Source organism: Opisthocomus hoazin, chromosome 22, assembly GCF_030867145.1.
Source record: "Opisthocomus hoazin isolate bOpiHoa1 chromosome 22, bOpiHoa1.hap1, whole genome shotgun sequence".
Lineage (NCBI taxonomy): Eukaryota > Metazoa > Chordata > Aves > Opisthocomiformes > Opisthocomidae > Opisthocomus > Opisthocomus hoazin.
In genome coordinates, this window is record NC_134435.1 from 2,667,744 (window position 1) to 2,687,829 (window position 20,086).

The following is a 20,086-nucleotide window of genomic DNA, read 5'->3' on the forward strand; positions in this document are numbered from 1 at the left end:
GCTGTAAAAACCCAAGCCCTAGAGTATTAGGAAATGATGAGTCTTTGCTTCCTAACAGCATCTAACTCTCCATCTTGCACTCGCCCCTCCATCCAAACACGCACACGTAAGCTTGCTGGGAGAACTGGCAGGGCAGAGGATGGGGTGGGCAGAGGGAACGGGAAGAATTCACGCTGGAAGAGGCAGAGGAAACACTTCACGTGCTTTGACTTTTTTTCAGATGGCTTTTGCTTGCAAAGGCACGTTTCCAAGTCACCACGAGCCTGAGAGCAGTCAGAGGGAACCATAAACATCTATACAAATGACGTAACATAATTTTTCTCTCCCTAAAACTATCCCACCTTTAAAGCAGAGTACGTCAGGGCTGTCCAGGCTGCAGCCCCGGGAGCTGGGACTGCCCTACTCCTACCCCCAGCAACGCCCAGCGGTGGACTGGAAAGACATTTTGATGTATCATCTCATGAAACAGGACAGGCAACATGGAGAAAAGCAAAAAAGTAACTTCTGAGACACGGTTTTCCTCATGTACCACTGCAGGTGAATTTTCTTGTGCAGAGGAAGAAACAGAAGTGATGAAAACAGAGGCAGAAACCATTCCAACCCCACAAACTGATGAGCCTTGTATCAAAGCGGCCAGATAAGGGTAAGGTGTTCATCACCTCTATTTGATGAATTTCATTGTAAAGTAATGTTACATGCTCTGGTAGAAAAAAACCAACTCAGCAAGCTATGCTTATAATTTCTCATAATTGATAAGGCTGACTAGTGGCAGATGACAAAGTGACTTCTCCAGCAGTTTGTCTCACGTTTTCTCTCCCTTTTTCAAATAGAGTTCTCTGCCCTTCATGAGCTTCTTTTCTGTCTTGCAGCTACCCTCCAAATAAAGGACTGATGAGGTGACCTCAAAGTATGTTTCAACTTTTCCAGATCAAAAAAAAGCACCGTTCTGCATTTTAAATTGGTAACAGCTGGGTAATCTGAAAAATCAAAGAAAAATTTGCTATTGCACACAGTCAGTTTCAGAAAATAACAAAGCAGATCCTAGAAAATGGATAGGCACTTTTTTTTGTATTGTATTTCTTTTCCATCACTACTGATTACCCAAGGCATTGGTCTCTCCAAACAGAAGATTTTTCATATTTATTTATCCCATTCCTCCCTTCTAATGCATTCTTTGGTCATGCAATCCGCCGCGGCTCGGAGACACCGCGCTTAGAAATGTGTAAAACATTGCATATTGCTTGTAAATCTCGCTCACATTCTGTCTCTGGTGAAATCCAATCTGTGATTGCAACGCCACAAATCTCCCGCTCTGGCACCGGGGAACGCAGCCGGCGAGAGGGAGCCCGCGGCAGCCCGGGGTGAGGCGGGGGGACGCGGGGCGCACGCCCTCCGCCTTCTGCACCCATTTCAGAGGCTTTTCCTGAAGCGTTCTAAGATGTCTTGGGGTTGTTCCAACTCCAAATGGAAACACATTAAAAACCCTTTAAATTTTTGGCAAACTTTCTTGTTTTCCAGGAAGTTTGAAAAGGAATTAGCACAGAGTAGATTATTTTTTAAGATAACTTCCAGTTAACTTAAGGAAAAAAAATACTTGCCTTATAGCTATAAATAGGAAGCAGGAACAGAACAACAAACCCCAGCTGCACAGAACCAGACGCTCTCCGCGTCTCTCCGGCTGGGACACGTCACGGCACAGTACAGCACGACGGGGTACAAACCCCCGGGCGGCCCGTGCGATCTTAAACCTGCCCAGTAATTACAAACCATCCCAGTCAGGTATGGAATGCTCCCAACATACGCTGGGGTGAGTCCCCAAGACGGCCGATACCCCCTCACCATGCTGACTTAAAAGTGCTCACAGCAGAAATAGCGACAGCGGGAATGGAGCTCCCCGAGTGGGTTCTGCTGAGGAAATCCCACCGGTGGCTGGGATTTCCTTCTAAATAATAATAATATTAATAATTTGCTTCACTTTTAAACCTTCTGTTTCAGGCCCTTCCACCAAGCCCGGGGAAGCTGGGAGCCTTCCCCATATGGTTTCAGCGCCTACTGACAAAACCAGTCCTGACACTGGGGCCAGCTGGTATCACTGGTTTTCCACTAGACAAAGAGAAACGTCACAATTTCCCAGTAACCAGCACAGCAACGGAAACGTATTAACCAGCTCACATTAAAAAAGCTTGCCTGATCCTCAGAGTCCTAGAAATCTCTCCCTGATGATGTTTACAGGATTTTAAAACAAAATGTACCCAAGCGTTTAATGAGATTATTATTATGCAAAATCTACAACAATGGCTATCATTTTGAAAGTGGTTTCTCCTCACTAATCAAATGTCTCTGATCTTTTTTACAATAGATTCATGAGTGATTCATATAAAAATAATAAAAACTAAATTAGTCATGGGCTCTTAAATCACTTTCTTTGGTGCTTTTAATAATTCATTTCCAGAGACAAGCTGAGAACTTATGCTTCATTAATATTATTTGTTCTTGGTTTTACACATGCTATCACTTTAGTAATTTACTTGGAGAAAAATTCAGCCTTAAGCAAATGCCAGACAACTATTGCAAACACAGCCTGATGGGGTATTAATTTATCTTTTCTTGTTTTGCTATTTATCTTTTCTTGTTTTGCTGCTCAAAGAATTTAGCACAACATAAGACTTTGCTGGTCAGCCAAAAAAGTTTTTGGCTTGAACATATGGGAATGAGCTTCTCAGGTAGTTATACAATTATAATATAGGTAAAAATGGATGACCTCTATATCTTGCAAAACTCAGACACATACAATGAGGAAAATCAATGATAGATCATGCTGCTGGAGCTGTTGGAAGGGAGGAACTGGCATACCAGGGATGTAGCGAAATGCTTCCATTAACTGGATCTACTGGACATTTCAGAAAAATGCAAAGACCATGACTGAACAGGTAAGTACCAATCTTGGGAAGAAATGCTATTCATAAACTCCAACTTTCTCCCTGCAGTACAGAGCTGGATAACTGGGGTTCACGGATTTTGGTCTATAATTTGATTATCAATCCCAACAGTCAGAGCAGGTATGGGAGAGTCCAACTGGTATCAGAGAGTCCTTATTCATCTCATTCTACATTTTCTACTAACACATTTTTTTAAGCGTGCCAGTCTAGCTACTTTAATAATTCACAGCAAATAGGCTGACTCCTTTCTTCTTGCTCATTTTTAGAAGATTCACACTGTATTCATAATTCTGCTTTTCTGTTGTAACACCCAGTCGGAGTGCAGGCAATTCATCTTTAGGAGAGCTGCATCTAACATCTCAGGTTGCTCAGAAATTTCACCAGGTAGGTGCCCTACACCTCTCTAAAAAAATGCAAGCAAAACAAAAACATCCCAGGCTGCTAAGAGTACCATCTTCCTCCACAAAACCGGGATGTTTGGGAAAGTGAAGCCTTAAACTCCACCGGGTATCCAGGACCAGGTGAAGAACTCTATTGTCTCCACGGAGGTATTACTGCATTTGCAATAACCACCTAAAAACTTTGGTCTGTGACCCAAAAATGAGCTATTCCACTGAAGGCACAAGTGGATACAAGTTCTGTGCTCTTCATTATAGCAAAGGGAGACATTACATATATATATTCTGAAAATATTGTAAGTATTAATTTTCCACTTAACCTCCCTTTTAGAGCCTGCAAAGACCTCAGATATTATAAGCACCATGCAATTTCTTAAACTTTGATTTGAAAGAGAAAAGCTTGGCTTTAACCATACATGTTCCTGTAATTTAATCCCACCGCTGAATTCCTGCAGCAAGCAGGATGACACAGGGCTTGATCATTTTAACGGCCCGATTTCTGTTAGCAGGGTATCAAGTGGGGTTATTCACACATGAGCTTTCTATTATTTCAGAGTGAAACTACATTAAAAACACCAACAGGAATAGATCGCCTTCACAGAATCACAGAACGGTAGGGGTTGGAAGGGACCTCTGTGGGTCATCTAGTCCAACTCCCCTGCCGAAGCAGGGTCACCTACAGCATACAGCCTGTTTCAACGAGAAATCTAAACCAAGTGACTTGCACTTGAAAGCTTGGCCTTTTGCTTTGGGTTTCAAAGATTACACATGGAAAAATGGACATTTCAATGAAAAAGGGTTATGCTCATGATGTCCAGCTGCCACCAGCCGCTGCTCAGCCATTGCCCAAACCGGGGACTCGGTCCTCGTGATGAACAGCTTCTCCCCATGACCCTGGACCGATCCCATCGCAGCCTCAACCCACCGGCCTTTCAGCCTGTGCCACCTCCCCACCCCGTAACAGGGAACTGGACACGCACGAGGCTGGTGCGGGGCTCTCCTGGGCAGGAGCATTGAAGACTTCTTGGAGAAGACGGCATGTGGACTTCCCACTTGGTGTTTCTGCGGGCACTTTGTGTGATGAGCTGATTGATCCACGCAAGCGGTCACACTAAACAAATGACACGCTGCATTTTGTTAACTTGGGGGAGCACGCTTTTTAAGGACAATTATTGATTTTTCATCAAACACGGAGAAAGACAAGTCCTGCAGTAGCTGCAGAGCACTCTCACTCCCCTGCCTTTAATCCCCTTCTGCATCAGCAGCAATGAGGAAAGCTGTACTGCAATGATCTGCAACTAAAGCTTATTTCTGAGCTCATGTTCGAAAGCAGATATGGGTTGAAGTGCATGGATTAATAAGAAAGGAATAATGAAAGATACTTCTGAATTTATGCCATAGCTACCTGCGTTACACTTGGCAAGCCACCAAATCCTTACTCTTGCACCGCTCGTATGCTGTATCTCCTACTCCGTAACAATTCTTTTCTTACGGTAACATTCTCTTCTCTGCTGTTTGTGTATGCTTTCACCACGCTTCTGGAGGATAAATTTTTGTTTATAAATTTTGTTTGTAAATGTACCTATGTTTCTCTGGAGATACCGCCACATCATGTGAAACAATATCCTAGAAATACTGTATAAATACATTTGACTCCATAAGGAGTTTATTGTATTTTCAAATTGAGGAATGCTTTCATAATCACTTACTTGGGAAAACATACTGCTTGTCTAGGGGACAAAAGTGTATTATTTTGAAAAATGACAAATTTTAAACACTATTTGTAGTCAGAAATCAAATTATAGCTATCACAATCTTACCAGTTTCAGCTACATTATAGTTAATTTCTGCATGAGAAAAGTTGATGCGACTTTATAAAAGTATAGCTGCAAAGGGACTTCTAATAGATAAATAATATGGCGGGGTGATTTATGGATAAATAATATTTTTATGCTAAAAGCAATCTTATATGTTTGCAAGAAAAACAGTTTAATTACACGTGCCATTAGGATGGCTATTTTGCAATAGCTACGTGACAACCCATTAACAGAGTTCTTCACAGACAGGACAAGACAAATTATTAATATGTTGCTTATGAAAGCTTCTGATTAAGAGAGCAATGAAAAGTTCTTATTATTTTGTCGCCAGTCAAGGTATCACATAAAAATGATATAAGCAATGCACTTAAACAGCCATGCTTTATAACAATCGTCAACCTTTCAGTTCTGCGCAAATTTAGGATGATCTAGGTCTTTGCTGACCGTCTCTGTCACTTCTGGTATTAACCTGGAACACAGTGCACCTTCTCACATCACACTTCTCGAGAACCTAGAGAGAATAAAGCCGTGAAGGACTCCTCAGCTGTGCCTCTCCTGTGCTGCTCCCACACCTTGTTGGAAGGATTCTGTTTCTTCCAGAACTGAGCTCCTATTTTCATCTGATTTCCCGAATTAGCATTTAGAAGAGAAAGAATTTAACTGAAATATAATACGAAGATTTTTCCAAGTGTGTGAATATCCTGTAGGTTTGAACGTGATTACCTGTGTGCCGGGAGCAGGGATGATTTTCCTGAAGTTAAAAAGGTACAATTAATCTCCTGTTGCACTTCCAATTAGCCAAATTGCTAACCCTATTGTGAAAAGCAGGAATGCAATCGAGTTTCTGCTAGAGGCATACTAAGACAAAACAGAAGTAATTTAATTAACTGACTCCGAGTATATTAAGCAGCGCACCGCCTTTGCTTTCCTGCTGTCAATGCCTTTAAATAGATTATTGTTTCACGTGAGTTTCTGTACCCACGAGAGGCTGAAACTTCGAACCACCTCCTGCCGCTCATCCCGACCCTGCACGGCTGCAGGTGCTCTCCCACCGCACACCCCACAGTGCACGCTGCTGCTACCTCCACGCCACGCGCAAGCGTCAACCCCAATCGCAAGCGTGTCCACGCTGCAGACGCACGCGGCTCACGTTCCATGAGCGCAGGACTTCCTAAACTTGTGGTTAATTTAAATAAAAAGACTGGATTTACCAGCTGAAGGACCAGCTCTCCATCCCTGCAGTGCTTCAGGCACGCAGGTGCCCGTCTGCGGTAGCCAGAGAGGGGTCACACCTGAGCTCGGGAGTCCTACGCGTCGCCCATCGCGGAACAGGGAAAATAAAAGATGGTAATCCCCAAATTGTGTCACCCCGGGACCAGAATACAGATGGCAGCGACATATACAGAACAAAAACAACGTTACAGTTTAATTAAAGCTGAAAAAGGTGTGGAGGTGTTTATTAGATAAAAAAAGCTGATGCACGCTAGTAGCAGGTGTTATACGACAAGGTGATAGAGGCCATAAACTGACACGTCAAACATTAAAATTGAGGCATAAACCCTGTTTTTCCTCCTTGTAAGAATCTCAGAGCGCTTCTTTGCTACAGTTTCTCAGTGATATACTAGTTCAAACGGATCAAAAAGTGATTTTTTTTTTTTTTTTTCCTGCTGTATTGCACGGGCCTGTGCTCAGGGGTGTTGAATCATTCAGGAACCAGTCAGTTTATGTGCAAGGACAGCTCTTCCTCTTCACATTTAATAACCAATGAGAAAGAATTACTTATTAGTAAACCAGAAATCCACTTCAGCCAGCGCTAAATTAGGGAGGAACTGGCATTTCAGACTGAAAATTTACTCTTCAAAGTTCTATTTAAAATAGTAGGAGTAGCAAATGAAGCCTCAGAGCCACGTGCTACCTACGCTTGAAAAATGCATTTGTACTCCAATTCCTGGACTGTCATTTTGCGTCCAGTTGACACACAAGCTTCTAATCTTCTAAGATTAATGCGATCATAAATAAAATTTCATGAAGGTACAATAAATCACTGGAATCTTCATTATTTTTGGCCAAAAAATTCTAATACCGCTCTTCAGCCTCCAGAGTGTGTGGAAATCAGTTTTCAGAACAGCTGAACCTCGCTGCTAGCCCAAGCTCCGTCTTGAGCCCAGCAACAAAACCGAGCCTACAAACAGGTTGTCTCAGATCTCTCCAGTGAAAATAACCTCCAAAAGAAAAGGCTCTTTCTAGACTCTGATGACACAACGCTGTTGAATTTTCTCACTGTAGATTAAACTAAGCCCACTGGCAGTGTGTGTAATTTTACTAAGCTTAATGTGTGCCAAGGAACAGACCTGTTCCGAAGAGCAGAGAGCCACCAGGTCAACCACCTGCACGGCTCCCTGCACCGCGCTCCGACTACAGCAAGGGAACACGGGACTCTGCGCATCGCAGCGCGGCAGGTTTCCACGTATTTTTAGTGTCAGTGACCCGAAGGTCACTATTCTAACCCCGATGCTGATGCATGTCTCTAAGAAACTGGGTCAGGTACAGCAGCTTCGGGCTGGCTGTGCGATCCTGAGCGTCCCCGTTCTGGTTCCTGTCTGGTCCTGTGCTAATCCTGCAGTGGGATGTCTGCTGGTTTCACGTTGCATTTCCATGCCATACTCCAAATGGCGACGAGAAAGGCATTTTAAAAGGGTAATACTTGCTTTGATGAAAAAGACAAAAGAATGTTTAGATGGTTGGAATTACTGAGTTTGTGCACACAGTAATCACCTGCACATAGAGCACACGATTTTCCTGCTCAGGTAGAGTCAACAAATAACGTGCTGAGCTGCAGTGCATATTTCTGTCCTGTATACTGCAATTTTCATGTATTAATGCAGAAGAATAAAACAAAAGATGTTTCACATTTCAGCAATCCTGGATACACAACAATTTAGGGAGCTGCAGTGTTGACTGTAACAACCCTGAACTGAGCGGTTATCAAATTAACAAGAGCTGAACAAAAATATAAATCAACTCCTGCTGTAGTGTAATTAAAATAAAACCTGATTTACTGTGTACATTAATGCAAAGAGAAATGAAGTACAGACCATATTTTTTGTACACTACTTTCCACCCTCTCTGTAATTAAATGTTATTAAATAAATGAGTAAGTTTATACCATTATTCAGGTATTGTCTTTACTACAAACCATGACGCACACATCAGAGCAGCAGTGTGAACTACAAGAGATTCGTCTTCTTTCCTGCGAGGGTGTTGCCACACCCTGCTGAACAATCCCTTATTTTAAAATGCTCATCAGAAACAGTAGCGGAGGAATGAGACACGAGAACTGGCTGAAGGGCAAGAGAAACAGGAGGAACAGAGATAAAAACGTATTATTTGACTTTGATAGAGGAGAGATTTCACTGCCAGCCATAAATGTAATGCTTCATGCTCCCAATGAACCCGTTTCTTTGTACTGGGAACAAGATCCCTGAGGAGTTCATGGCCTGCAGAGCTGCTTTCCAGGGCTGCTGTCCCTGGACCACAGGCTGCACCAAACCGCACGAGCGATGGGAGATGGAGTACCGGTGCGAAGTAGGTGCTGGGTTATTACAGCACTGAGTCTTAACTTCATAATAACATACTCCAAGTACCCGTGCTCTCAGCTGCACATATGTTGTTTCACTTTTATTCCTGAGACATATTCACATAAAAACAAAATATCACGCCAGCTTCCAGTTTTCCATAATAATAAGAAGATAAAACTTGTTCCCTTAAAACTATCATCTGTTAAATGAAGTCATACCCAATGCCCTAAAAAGAAAACGACAAGAGTAATTCAGGGCTTACGTTGATATCCTCCAAGTCGAGGAAGTTGAGGACGACGCCGTTGCGCTTCCAGATGATGGGGGGCCGCAGCGCCCCGCGGATGCTGCACGTCAGAACGGTGCTCAGGCCAACCGTGATGGTGGTCACGCTGACCTTCTGGTCCTCCGGCACGCTCAGCCGCACCACCTCTGCAAAAGTCAACAGAACAGGAATGATACCGAACACTACAAAGAGAAGCTGACCCCCTCCTGCCCCCTCTCCCTTCATTCTTCCCGCTTCCAGGAATAGCTTTGAAGGATTTTGGCAAGGAGATGGATACTTGTGTTGTAAAAAACCCCCAAACAATAGAGCTGAGTAAGAGACACAGCAACCGAATCTGTCCCAGCCTAACTCGCTACGTCATTTTCCTGAGACATCTAGTGTAGTTGTGGCGTTAGGGCACTAAGATGGGTCCTCTGAAGCCTCGCTGCAATAGTTCAGGCTACAAAGCAGTCAGCAACAGGAGGGCAATCAAAGGCTCTCCTGCTTGAGACCGTCCGGGTTTGTTTCTCTAGAGGACTCTTGTCAAGGTCCTTTGAAAAGGCACAAGAATGAGTCAGGTTCTTTCCTTGAATAAACAGAATTAAGGTAAGAATGTTGTCACTGAAACATGAATAAACCTGGTTTTAAATTGCCCAAATATTGGAAAGTCACCAAGCATGAAAACTCCTTTACCAAATGCAGCCACGTATGACATCTGAGAGACGGATGTTCTTATACCCAAGAAGTGAGAAGCTTTCTCATATTTTATTTAAATTTAAAAATTCAGTTATTTTCACTTCTATGTACCACACAAAAGAAACACATGAGGTAGCAGCCCTTCCCGAAAACCACACCGACATCGCTGTGAAGCCACACCAACGCCCCACCATTTCCTCCTGGCCAGTGCTCACACGATGCGTCGGCACGTTTGGCACGTGTAGCTGCACAGCCAGGGGAGACGTTTGATACCAGAACTGCCACGGGTGCAGACCGTCGGTATTCAGCATGCCAGCAGCAGTGAGCCAGCAGCAGAGCGCTCAGGCCACGTTGTCAAAGCGGCTGCATTCATAATTTTATCATTCACACGATGTTTTTTCGCTTACTCTCATTCACAGGCTCTGCAATAAGAAAGCCTTGAAACTATACTGCGTAGAAATGCTGAAAACCGGTCTTTCAGGGCAACGGCCCATCGAGCTGAACAGTGAATGTTCACAGCGCGTGGGTGTTACATTGCTTCAGCCAACTTGGAAACTTGGGACTGAGGAATGAACCGCCTGCTCCTTGGCCACGAGACCTCTCCTTCCTCAGACCTTAGAGAAGTCTTGTAGAATTGTAAGTCTTATGGAATCATTAAGGTTGGAAAAGACCTCTAAGATCATCAGGTCCAACTGTCAACCCAACACCACCTTGCCTGCTAAACCATGTCCTGAAGTGCCACATCTACACAGTTTTTGAACCCCTCCAGGGCTGGTGACTCCACCATGTACCTGGGCAGCCTGTTCCAATGCCTGACCACTCTTTCAGTAAAGAAATTTTTCCTAATATCCAATCTAAACGTCCTCTTATGCAACTTGAGGCCATTTCCTCTCATCCTATCGCTGGTTACTTGGGAGAAGAGACCAACACCTGCCTCTCTACAGCCGCCTTCCAGGCAGTTGTAGAGAGCGAGAAGGTCTCCCCTCAGCCTCCTCTTCTCCAGACTGAACAACCCCAGCTCCCTCAGGTGCTAATTGTCCACTGGCATTAACTGCAGTAAAACAGGGATCAGTGCCCAGTGCTGCCTCACCCAAAGCCACGAGCTTTGGGAGAAACCACTTCAGGCGGGGCTGACACTGTAAAATGACTCGCAGGGCTGGGTTACTCCCTCCCGTCAGCTGGTAAAACTGCTCTTCGTCCTGCTCGCTTGCTGCTCATCTCTGTCATGAGGACCCACACAAAATCTGCGTGTCCCTTGCAGCGTATCTGGGCTGGTAACATCTAAAGGCTACGTGCACTTTCTTCCAGCCCTCTGAAGAGCACTGACTTTCAGTGAATCCAAACACTCATTTTTATCATGTCAGCTCACAGCTTAAGATGTGATTTTGCCTTAAAAGTTAACAGCTTTGGTGGGAAAATCTTGCACTCTTTTATGGGGCTTACACTATGGAAATGCATGTCATAAAAATAAAAAACCCCAGCATCTACTTTTGCAAGCACCATTTTCCATCTCTTCATACCCTCTAATGGAAAAATTGCTTTAACATCTCCTGAGTAGTAAATCTGTAAAATCCTTTCGCTCAAATCTCCAGCCCATTTCAGTAGCCTTGGGAAGGGCTCACTTCAGAGCGCTGGGCTGGCAGCTGACTGCGAACATATCACGCAAAGCTCGCTCGTGCAGCAGCACCCAACACCTCTGTGTCCTTTCTCCTCTGGCTTCTTCTGCCTAAGCGAGAAGTTAATTGAACGTGCCACAAATTGTATTCACCGCTGCAGATCTGAGGCTGACTCAGGGCTGCGAAGATCGATCCAGCATCGCACGTCGTGCCCGCCAGCGGCTGCCGTTCCCCCTCTTAATATGCCCAGCACTGGTTTAGAAAGAGCACGAGCTGTCGAAAAGAAACGGTAGCTACAGTTTTGATGCATGGTTGATCAAAAATAGGAATGTTTGACCAACTGACTGCTGCTATTTGGGTTGCTGGGGCTCCCATAGGCTTGACAGGAGAACAGGGCCTGACGCTGTTGGACCTTCAAAGAGTTTCTACACCCGAGACCTTGAAATCCAAACAGAGAGACAGAGGAAGACTGGGAAGAAGAACATTACCCAGCCAAGGTCACTGGGCAGGTCAGCGGCAACGCCAGGCGCAGATAACACACCTTGAGATCCCATCGCCCTTGGTACCTGCTGGAGGAGATCCCAGACATGGCTGCCCAGGGCCACTGACAGTGGACCACAAGAGTGGGGATGTCCCATCCCACCACCCTCCGCCAGCTGCCTGAAGGGTGTAAACCGCACGTAGGGGCTAATAATGTCGCTATTTGCTGCATAAAAGAGAGCTCCTTTTTATGAATAAAATATTGGGAGTGCACTTGACAAGATAAAGAACTGATAATTACAATAATTTATAGCATGGAACAGGGCTAATGAGGACGTCTTCTTGAGGAGAAATGAAATAGAGGGGCATTCATTTATGAGAGAATTGTTTTTTCATCTTACTGCTGTTTTTCTTAATTCCCTCTGCTGTTTCTCACACTGCCTCAAGTTCCCTGGCTCGCTCTGGGCTCCCATCAGCTCCCTCTTCAGCAACAGCTTTTTGAGTGTTTTGTTGCAGTAGAATTTAAGGCTCCCTTCCCATCTTCCAAACAACAGCTAAAGAGGCTTTGGCTTTACATTTTAGAAGCACACCAACGAAAAATCTTTTAATTAAGAAGACACCTTGCATAGCTGTCATTCTTGGATGAATCATGTTGGGCCAAGAGATGACTTCTTCTCTTAAAGCACGTAATTAGTACAGACCACTTCAACAATACAAACATACTCCTTTTTTGAGTATTTCTACAGAGTATGTTTGAGGGCATCTTATTACCACTACTTTTGAGGGCCTCTTACTAACATCTAAAAGCCTTTCTACTAATGCAGGAGTATTTTGTGTGGCTTCAGTCATTGCTTTATTGCTATCAATGGGAAAGATTTCCTTACAGACCCAGGTGTACCGGGGAGGGAACAGAGATTCCTTAAGAGGATGTGAGGGCTGGGCTTTTAAAAGTCTTAAAAAACTCAGAATTTAAGTTATAGAGCTTAGACACACTGATGCTAGTTGGATTATGTGTACAAATTATCCAGGTCAGCACAATGATTTTGTGCCAGGCCTCTAGATTAAGTATTGAACACTGTTTGTTTTACTTTTAAAAACCTTTAGGAGATAAAAGGATTTTTACCACGTGTATAAAACTGAACAAATGGGTAACATTCAAAGTGTGCTCACTTGCAGAACACAGGCTGGAATGGAAGTTGGTCCTAAAATTGAGCAATTTTATGTTCCTTTGGAAATTCTGCAGCACGATGCATGCAGAACAGCCTTCTACAGTCAATAGATTCAACTGGTATCAGTCCTTGCTGATCATATTTGTCAAGTCATGTCAAACCTGGTACTCTGGGATTTCAGTTGAAGCAACTCCTCAGTCTGTTCCAGCCAGAAATAAAAAAAATGTGTGAAGCACCGTGGACCTTTGCTGACCCCGCTGTAGCCATTCTGATCTTTTCATGTTAAATTTTCTTGCAATACCAGGTCCCACATGTGAGAACGTGAAGTCTTACTAATTCCTTTTCTTGTTAAAAATGTCCAGATATTGTGGAACATTTTCCTCAGCCCCTCCTCCGCTCCGATTTTCTTTCTCGAGGTGCTGAGCTGGAGCTGCACCTTCGCCAGCCCCGCACACCAATGCCCGCAGGTATTACTCGTTGTGCCGTTTTATCATGGAAATCTTTTTCTCCGCCGTCATTTGCAGCCCGCCAAAGGCAATCATCATTTCACAATGAAGACATGTATAATTGAGGTCATTATAGGGAGCAACCTGGAATGAGCATCGACGGAGAAAAACTCATTGATTTAGCACGGCGTGGAGATAATTTACATACTAAACGTGGGTTGCCTGCCCGCCTTTGCTCACGCTACACTACATGCGGAAACAGATTTCACACTTTAAAAAGTGCTTAATATCATTAATTAGATCTTCCCCCTTAAATATAAAGAAAATATACTTTTTAATACATTGTTGCCACCTTTAATCACTGTTACGTTTGTTCAGGGACATCTTGCCTTGCTAAAACAGAGTATGGAGCAACTGCCTTTACTGCGGAGATTCTGCTTGGGGGACAAGGCGGTACTTCTACAATCCTGTAACTTGCTCTCAGCGGGGAGCCAAGGAACCAAAACGCAGCCTTCTCTGAAGCAGTGGGATGATGACTTTCAACGAAAGCCTCAAGCACAGACTCTTGCCTACAAATTAATGCTCCTGGGTGGAGAGACCTTTTGTCTGCAAACTGCAGCGTGGGCAACGCAGCCCTAAACGCGCCGCGCTTCTCCAGCACTGGTTCAAGTCAGGACTGATTTAATGCGATGCAAAGTTTAGCCTCCACTCAATTCCCCAAGTCCTGCAGCCGTGCTTATATTTAAGCACTATATTGCACTAGTAAAATCTGTTTATTGGCTTGTGGACCAATATTGCAGCATGAAGGTCAACGGTCATTTTAGCATTTGTTTCAATAGATAGACAGAATCTTCACTATCTGAACACTTTCTCAGATGCGGAGCTAAATAAATCAAGAAAACTAAAACAATTAATGGATAAGAGGAAAAACCAGGATATACCCTTTGTCATTATTTTTTCCCCCAATAATCTGATGAGATGTATTTAGCTTCGCATAGACAGAGGAGAGCAATTTAAGACTCTCTTAAATCTGAGCTGACTGCAGCTAATGGATTTTAAAATGACCGTATTATATGTGAGATGTATTTATAAACACGCAATTGAACATGAGACTGGGCCAGCCAAAGAGTGCCTCTGGTGATACTGTTTGGGAGACCCTGGGATGAGATGTGGTCATCTAATTAGTCACTGCAGAAAGAGATCAAAAGAAATGAAGGTCAGTTCACAGTGGGTCTGCATCTGTAAAGCACTGTATAATATGCTTATAAATTACTCACATTAGCATTAGGGTATTTGCAAAATAGCCTGTGATTTAGTTTGCACCCTACTCTATGGACCAAATAAAAGAATTAATAAAAACCTCAGTACACAAATCGCACTGGGTTTGCATGCCTTTGCAAACCTGCCACGCCAGCTGGTTTTAGGACTATCTCCAGCAGAAACGCTGCCATGCTGTCCCGTTTTGCTGGTTATCAAGGTTGAAGAAGCCAGTCTCGCCTATGAAGTATTTGCTGTCTTCTCGCCTGCCCAGACCCAGGCGGAAGGACTATCCATCACCTAGCCCCAGAAGAAAACTCCATTTTCTGAACACGAACTCAATCTCAGGAAAGTCAGTCGTGCTACTAGAAATGTTTATGTTATTAATTAACAACATTAGAGCTGTTAATGAACATGATTAAAGTTGTTCACAATTCATTAATCCAGAGAATTCCTCCAGCCCCCGCACCAGTTCGGAGCAGGTAATCGGGATGAGGCTTCTGGCTTCACAACCTGTGAAAGCCACCGCCACGAGCTGGCTCTGCTCATGGCCACCCTCGGTGTCACCCACCACTGCCCAGCCGGCCTCCCCGCGACATCGAGGAGTTTGGTTTCCCTCCAAAAAAGGTACCACAACGCAGGGTTCCTCTAAGGCTTGCAAGCTTAATTAACGTGAATAATAAAATGATTTCTAAAGCTAAGCAGAAATGTTCATATCTCAGCTTTATTTTGTAACCGCAATAATTCAAGTTCTTAATGTAATTTATAAATCCTCAGGACCTTGGGCATGCTACTTCAGGAAGCATTTTATTGTAAATTTTCTACTAAATTAGTAATGCTGTTTTCCAAGTCATAAAAAGGCATAATCATATTTCTAGCAGTATGAAAGAATTTAGTACCTCAAGCCCTCTCTTGTCATTACTCTTCAAGGCCCCAGGCTATGACTCCCTGAGGTAGGTCCCAACCTTGCGCTGAAAGCTACAACCGGTCTTGTCGGGGAATTCAGAATAAATGTGTGCAAATCACCCGCGGTGTCCAGCTCTGGCATGACGCTGGAGGACAGGACCCTGCCTCTCATCCCTGTCAGGTTCAACAGCTCTTCTCGTCTGCGTGACCATGACTTTTACATCCAATGTAAGAGAAAAGCAGCTCGTAAAACAATTAATTCAGCAAGTGAGACATTTTGTGTGTTCACAATACACTGTCACTGCAGTGTCATGGGATGGTTTGGGTTGGACGGGACCTTCACAGGTCATGGAGTCCAACCTTCTGCCACAGACATCTTTCTCTAGATCAGGTTGCTTGAAATAGTTGATTATTTAGATAATGAGAATACGCAGAATAAAACAAAGCTTAACTTGAAGGGGGAAAAAAGATCTCATGTCGGAGTCTGGTCCAGCTTCTAAGAGGGATTGGGACTTCACAGGCAGATCGAGCTGCCCTTGCTCCTGTGAAATACCTGCGTGGTCCCCTGAACCCTCTGGAAGAGCCAAGAAATGCCCTCAGAGGAGGATGAGCATCGCTTTGAGCTGTTAGATCTGAGAGCAACCAAATCCTTCCCGGCTCTGTGAGGATGGGTTCAGATCTCCTGAACTCCAGAGAGCTGGAGACCAGTACCAGCTCCAAGCTGGTGTCTTGACCCTCTTCAGAGCCCGAGGTCACCCTGCCTGGCTTGGCCATGCTGTGGGATGGCTGGTTTCCTCCCAAAGAAGGCCTATTTCTCACACTGGCTATGGAGAAACTTCGGGCGAGTGATTCCAGTAGAGCCACCTGCACTGGGAATGGCTACATCTGGAGAGGCAAACTCTGTTCAAACAGCTGCTGAGATTTTTATCCGTATTATACATAAATTCCTTCAAAAAATACCGTGGAGGAAAAGAAGCCCAGCTTTCCCATATGAATTTGTATCAAGAATATCCACATAACTAATAAATTTGCTAAAAATCACTTCTATTGACTTTTTAACCAAACCCAGCTTCTTTGTGTACTGTATTCTGAAGATCAATCTCTGTTTTTTTTAAAAGAAAACAACCAACACACTTTCCATCATAAAATCCCACCACTGCGCTCCTGTTACTAATCAGAAGGAGAACATTTAGTTTGTGCAGAAAGGGATAATTCATTCATTCTTGAAAGTACATGAATAAATATAAGTTGTTCAGTGCTTAATTATCTAATCTCCTGAGGGTGATAAGTGATGGATTCATTATGTAAATAGGCATAAGTAGTCTATTTTAGAGAATAGTTTACATAAATGCATTTGTTTTTATTTTAAATTCCTGTTTCCCACAGATTGAAAGCAATATTGATATGATTAATTTTTGATAAAATACTCCCGTGTTGTGTCAACAGTGTCCTGCCTAGATTGTAACAGCCATGCATCTCCCCAGTCAACATATTAATTTGAAAAGTAAAATTGCTAATGGTCTAATAGGCTCTCCTAATTACTTCTGGTAGTCATGCCAGCTAAACATGGGACTCAAAAGATGTGTCTCTTTCCTACGAAGAGTCAAAAACGTACTATAGCATACTATATATATATATACACTATACACTACAGTATACATACTCTCCGAATAACTACGGGAGAGCAATATTAAAATCTTTTATGGAACGCACCCAAAAAAAAAAATGTTTTTTGGGGACAGATGCGAGGTGTTACAGCTGCTCTGTGCTTCACACTCTCTACTTGAACCGATGGGAATCGACAGGAATAATTAGCATCAGTTGTGTCTCTGCCACAAAAGCAACAGTTGTCTCTTGTATAAGGTTTATTTCGGCATTTCTGGGAGTCTGAAAGTTTTTCCCAGTCCCTCAGAAATACCTTAGCTTTGAAATGGAGAACTCTTTAGCACGGGCAGGTTCTTTCAAAGCAATGAAACTTTAAAGAGCAGCCACTATCCATATTTAAACTACGGTATTTCAGAGATTCAGAGGACCAAAAAACATATGAACCCACTAAACTTCTTTTTGCAACTTCTGTAAGTTACAGCAGCTGAGCTGATTTCTACCTGATTCAAGGCAGAAAAAGATAGCTTCTGGTGGAGGCTGTGGCATGCCAAGTTTCTCCCCGGAGTGAATTTTTATGGCTGCTCTATAAACCCCTAGGGTTTATCATGGAAATACTGTCAGACCATTAAGTCCAGCATGACTTGTGGGAACTGCTGTAATGTGTACGTAAATTACTTTGAAAATAGAGACAAGCCAGGCCACGGGGTATTTGGGGCTCAAGAAGCATTCACATGTAGTTTAAAACCACTGAGACATCAAAAAGGGCTGCACTGAACTGCTCCAATCTCTCACCCCCCACTCATCTCGCTCTGCGCTCTTGGCCAGCATTATGCAATGAATGAAAAATGCATGAACCAGGACAGAAGGAGCCTAGAAAAAAGGCCCACACTGCTTCTAAAACCCACATTAACGGGTTCTAAAAAACACCCCAAGCATTGAAAATCAGGTGTATCTATTTCTTTCCCATTCCCGCATTTACTGTGTTCATAAACAACCAAGTCCGCGATAGCACACCTTTCCCCTTGTAAATAAGCATTAGCAAGATTTTCCACAGAGCTTTCATTGCTCTTTCTATGGCTGACTGCAAATTTAGCGGTGGTGATTAGATGGCTTTCGCATCTTTTCTGACTGTAGCTACGCTCAGGATACTTCATAAATGCAAGGACTCTGCTTCCTTGCGCTCGCGTCGTCCCAAGCCAGAATCTGAGCTATTTCATCCCCCTCCTTTTCACTCCAGCCATTGCTCCTTTGGGCTTTGCCTCGTTAAAGTCAGAATTCGGTCTCTCTCCAAGGCTTTTGGTGATTTTCCTTCCAAAGAGCTCCTCGGGTCCCAGGCCAGCAGTATAAAATCAGAGCACATTTCATTTGTAAATTATAGTTACACCAGCAGGAAGAAAACCAACCCAATAAGCAGCGAGGGACCATAGGGTACACCCAGATATTTATGCCGTGCCCCCCTGGCTGGATGCGGGAATTGAGTAGTATCGCTCCGAAACGCCGCGACGCAGGATTGTGGACACAAAGCCCCCGGCTACGCCGGGGCTCAGCTCCATGCACAGCCCCAGGATGCATCCATCCCTCCCCATCCCGACGGCCGGTCCTGCCTCGGAGGGCGAGGCTGCGCCCCGATGCACCGCGTGCTGCGGCGATGCGCAGCTCTGGAGCGGTGCGGAGCACCCTGCAAGGTTACAGCAAGGTTGCTCTGCAGCAACATTTATCCAGATAGCATCTTGTATTTTAAAAATACATTAGGTGATAAAAACCTCTGCGTCAGCACTCTTGTCCACGTCCTTCCCATATGCAAAACCGCCTAACTAAAGTTTAGGAGGAAGTCAGGAATGTGCAGAGGAACAACAGCGATTTGCAGAGAAACAGGTAATTAAATAATATTTCCTTCTGGAGGGGAGGGTGAAGGGAGACCAGAGAGCGAAGAACAGCGCCTAAAGAAAATCCCCCGGTTCGTGCTGTCAGCGCATTTATTGTCGTGAGCAAGCCTGGACGCGGCATCCCGAAGCCGGCGCACCTCGGCGGGTTCAGTCTCCGCGGGGAACGGCAGGACGGGCAACGAGAGGTTTGGAAGGGAGCAGCAGGGAAGGGGTAAGCACAGGCTTCTCCGGTGGAGTGGAAACCTCTGCAGAGCGCTCCGGAGACGGGGATGAGCGGTGGCATCGGCGGGAGGAGCAGATTTAAGTCCTCGCCCAGAAAGACCCCTGCTCTGCCTCGGTTTCCCCCACGGGAAAGACCTCTCTGGGCCATTCTAGGAATAACAGATTCGAAAAGACTTCTCAGCAACCACAGCAACAGGGGCCACACAAACACCCACAAGCGTGTCGTGTCTGCGGATTTCTCATTAAAAAACCCTTAGAGGTTCACAGATGAAATCCACACACAAACCTGAAATTTAATTACACGAAAATACTTTGAAGCAGAGATTTGCAGCTACTGCTGTGAGAAACTCGAATTCCAGCAATACAAGAATGATGAATGCTGCATCCTTGAAAGTAACAGGAAAAACAAATCACCCAGACTATCATATTAAAAGGCATATTGAAAAGCAAGATATGCTGGCAAAATCCAATGTGGCCAGTCATACTTTGCGTACCAGGAGACATTAGCTTCTTCAAACTTTTAAATCTGCAGAGCAAAATGATTTATAGAAGCTGTTCCTTTGTCATTCAGCCTTATAAGTCTTCTGTCACATAAAACCGCCCGGCATCAGAAGAACATTCAGGCTGCAAAGCGACAACCGCGGGGAAGGAGAGCGGAGACAGCCCGCGTCACTTGGGTCGCACGCGCGCTCTTCTCCATCCCACCAGCGTACGCGGTTTTTGCACAGAACAGACAGCACTTACTTAGAGAGCAGCTATTCAATATTTTGTTTTTCTTATCTTATATCCTCAACCTTCTTTTCAACTAT

At 44.2% G+C, this 20,086-nt stretch overlaps 1 protein-coding gene across 2 annotated transcripts in view; it reads right to left on the reverse strand.

Annotated features, from left to right (window-relative positions):
* The window catches only part of FSTL4 (follistatin like 4), a 242,229-nt gene that overhangs the window by 32,620 nt on the left and 189,523 nt on the right, over positions 1-20,086 (reverse strand). For both annotated transcript variants that reach the window (XM_075441818.1, XM_075441817.1), the window contains exon 7: positions 8,995-9,161. In XM_075441818.1, the coding sequence (XP_075297933.1) occupies positions 8,995-9,161 (167 nt within the window). The remainder of the gene's footprint in view (positions 1-8,994; positions 9,162-20,086) is intronic.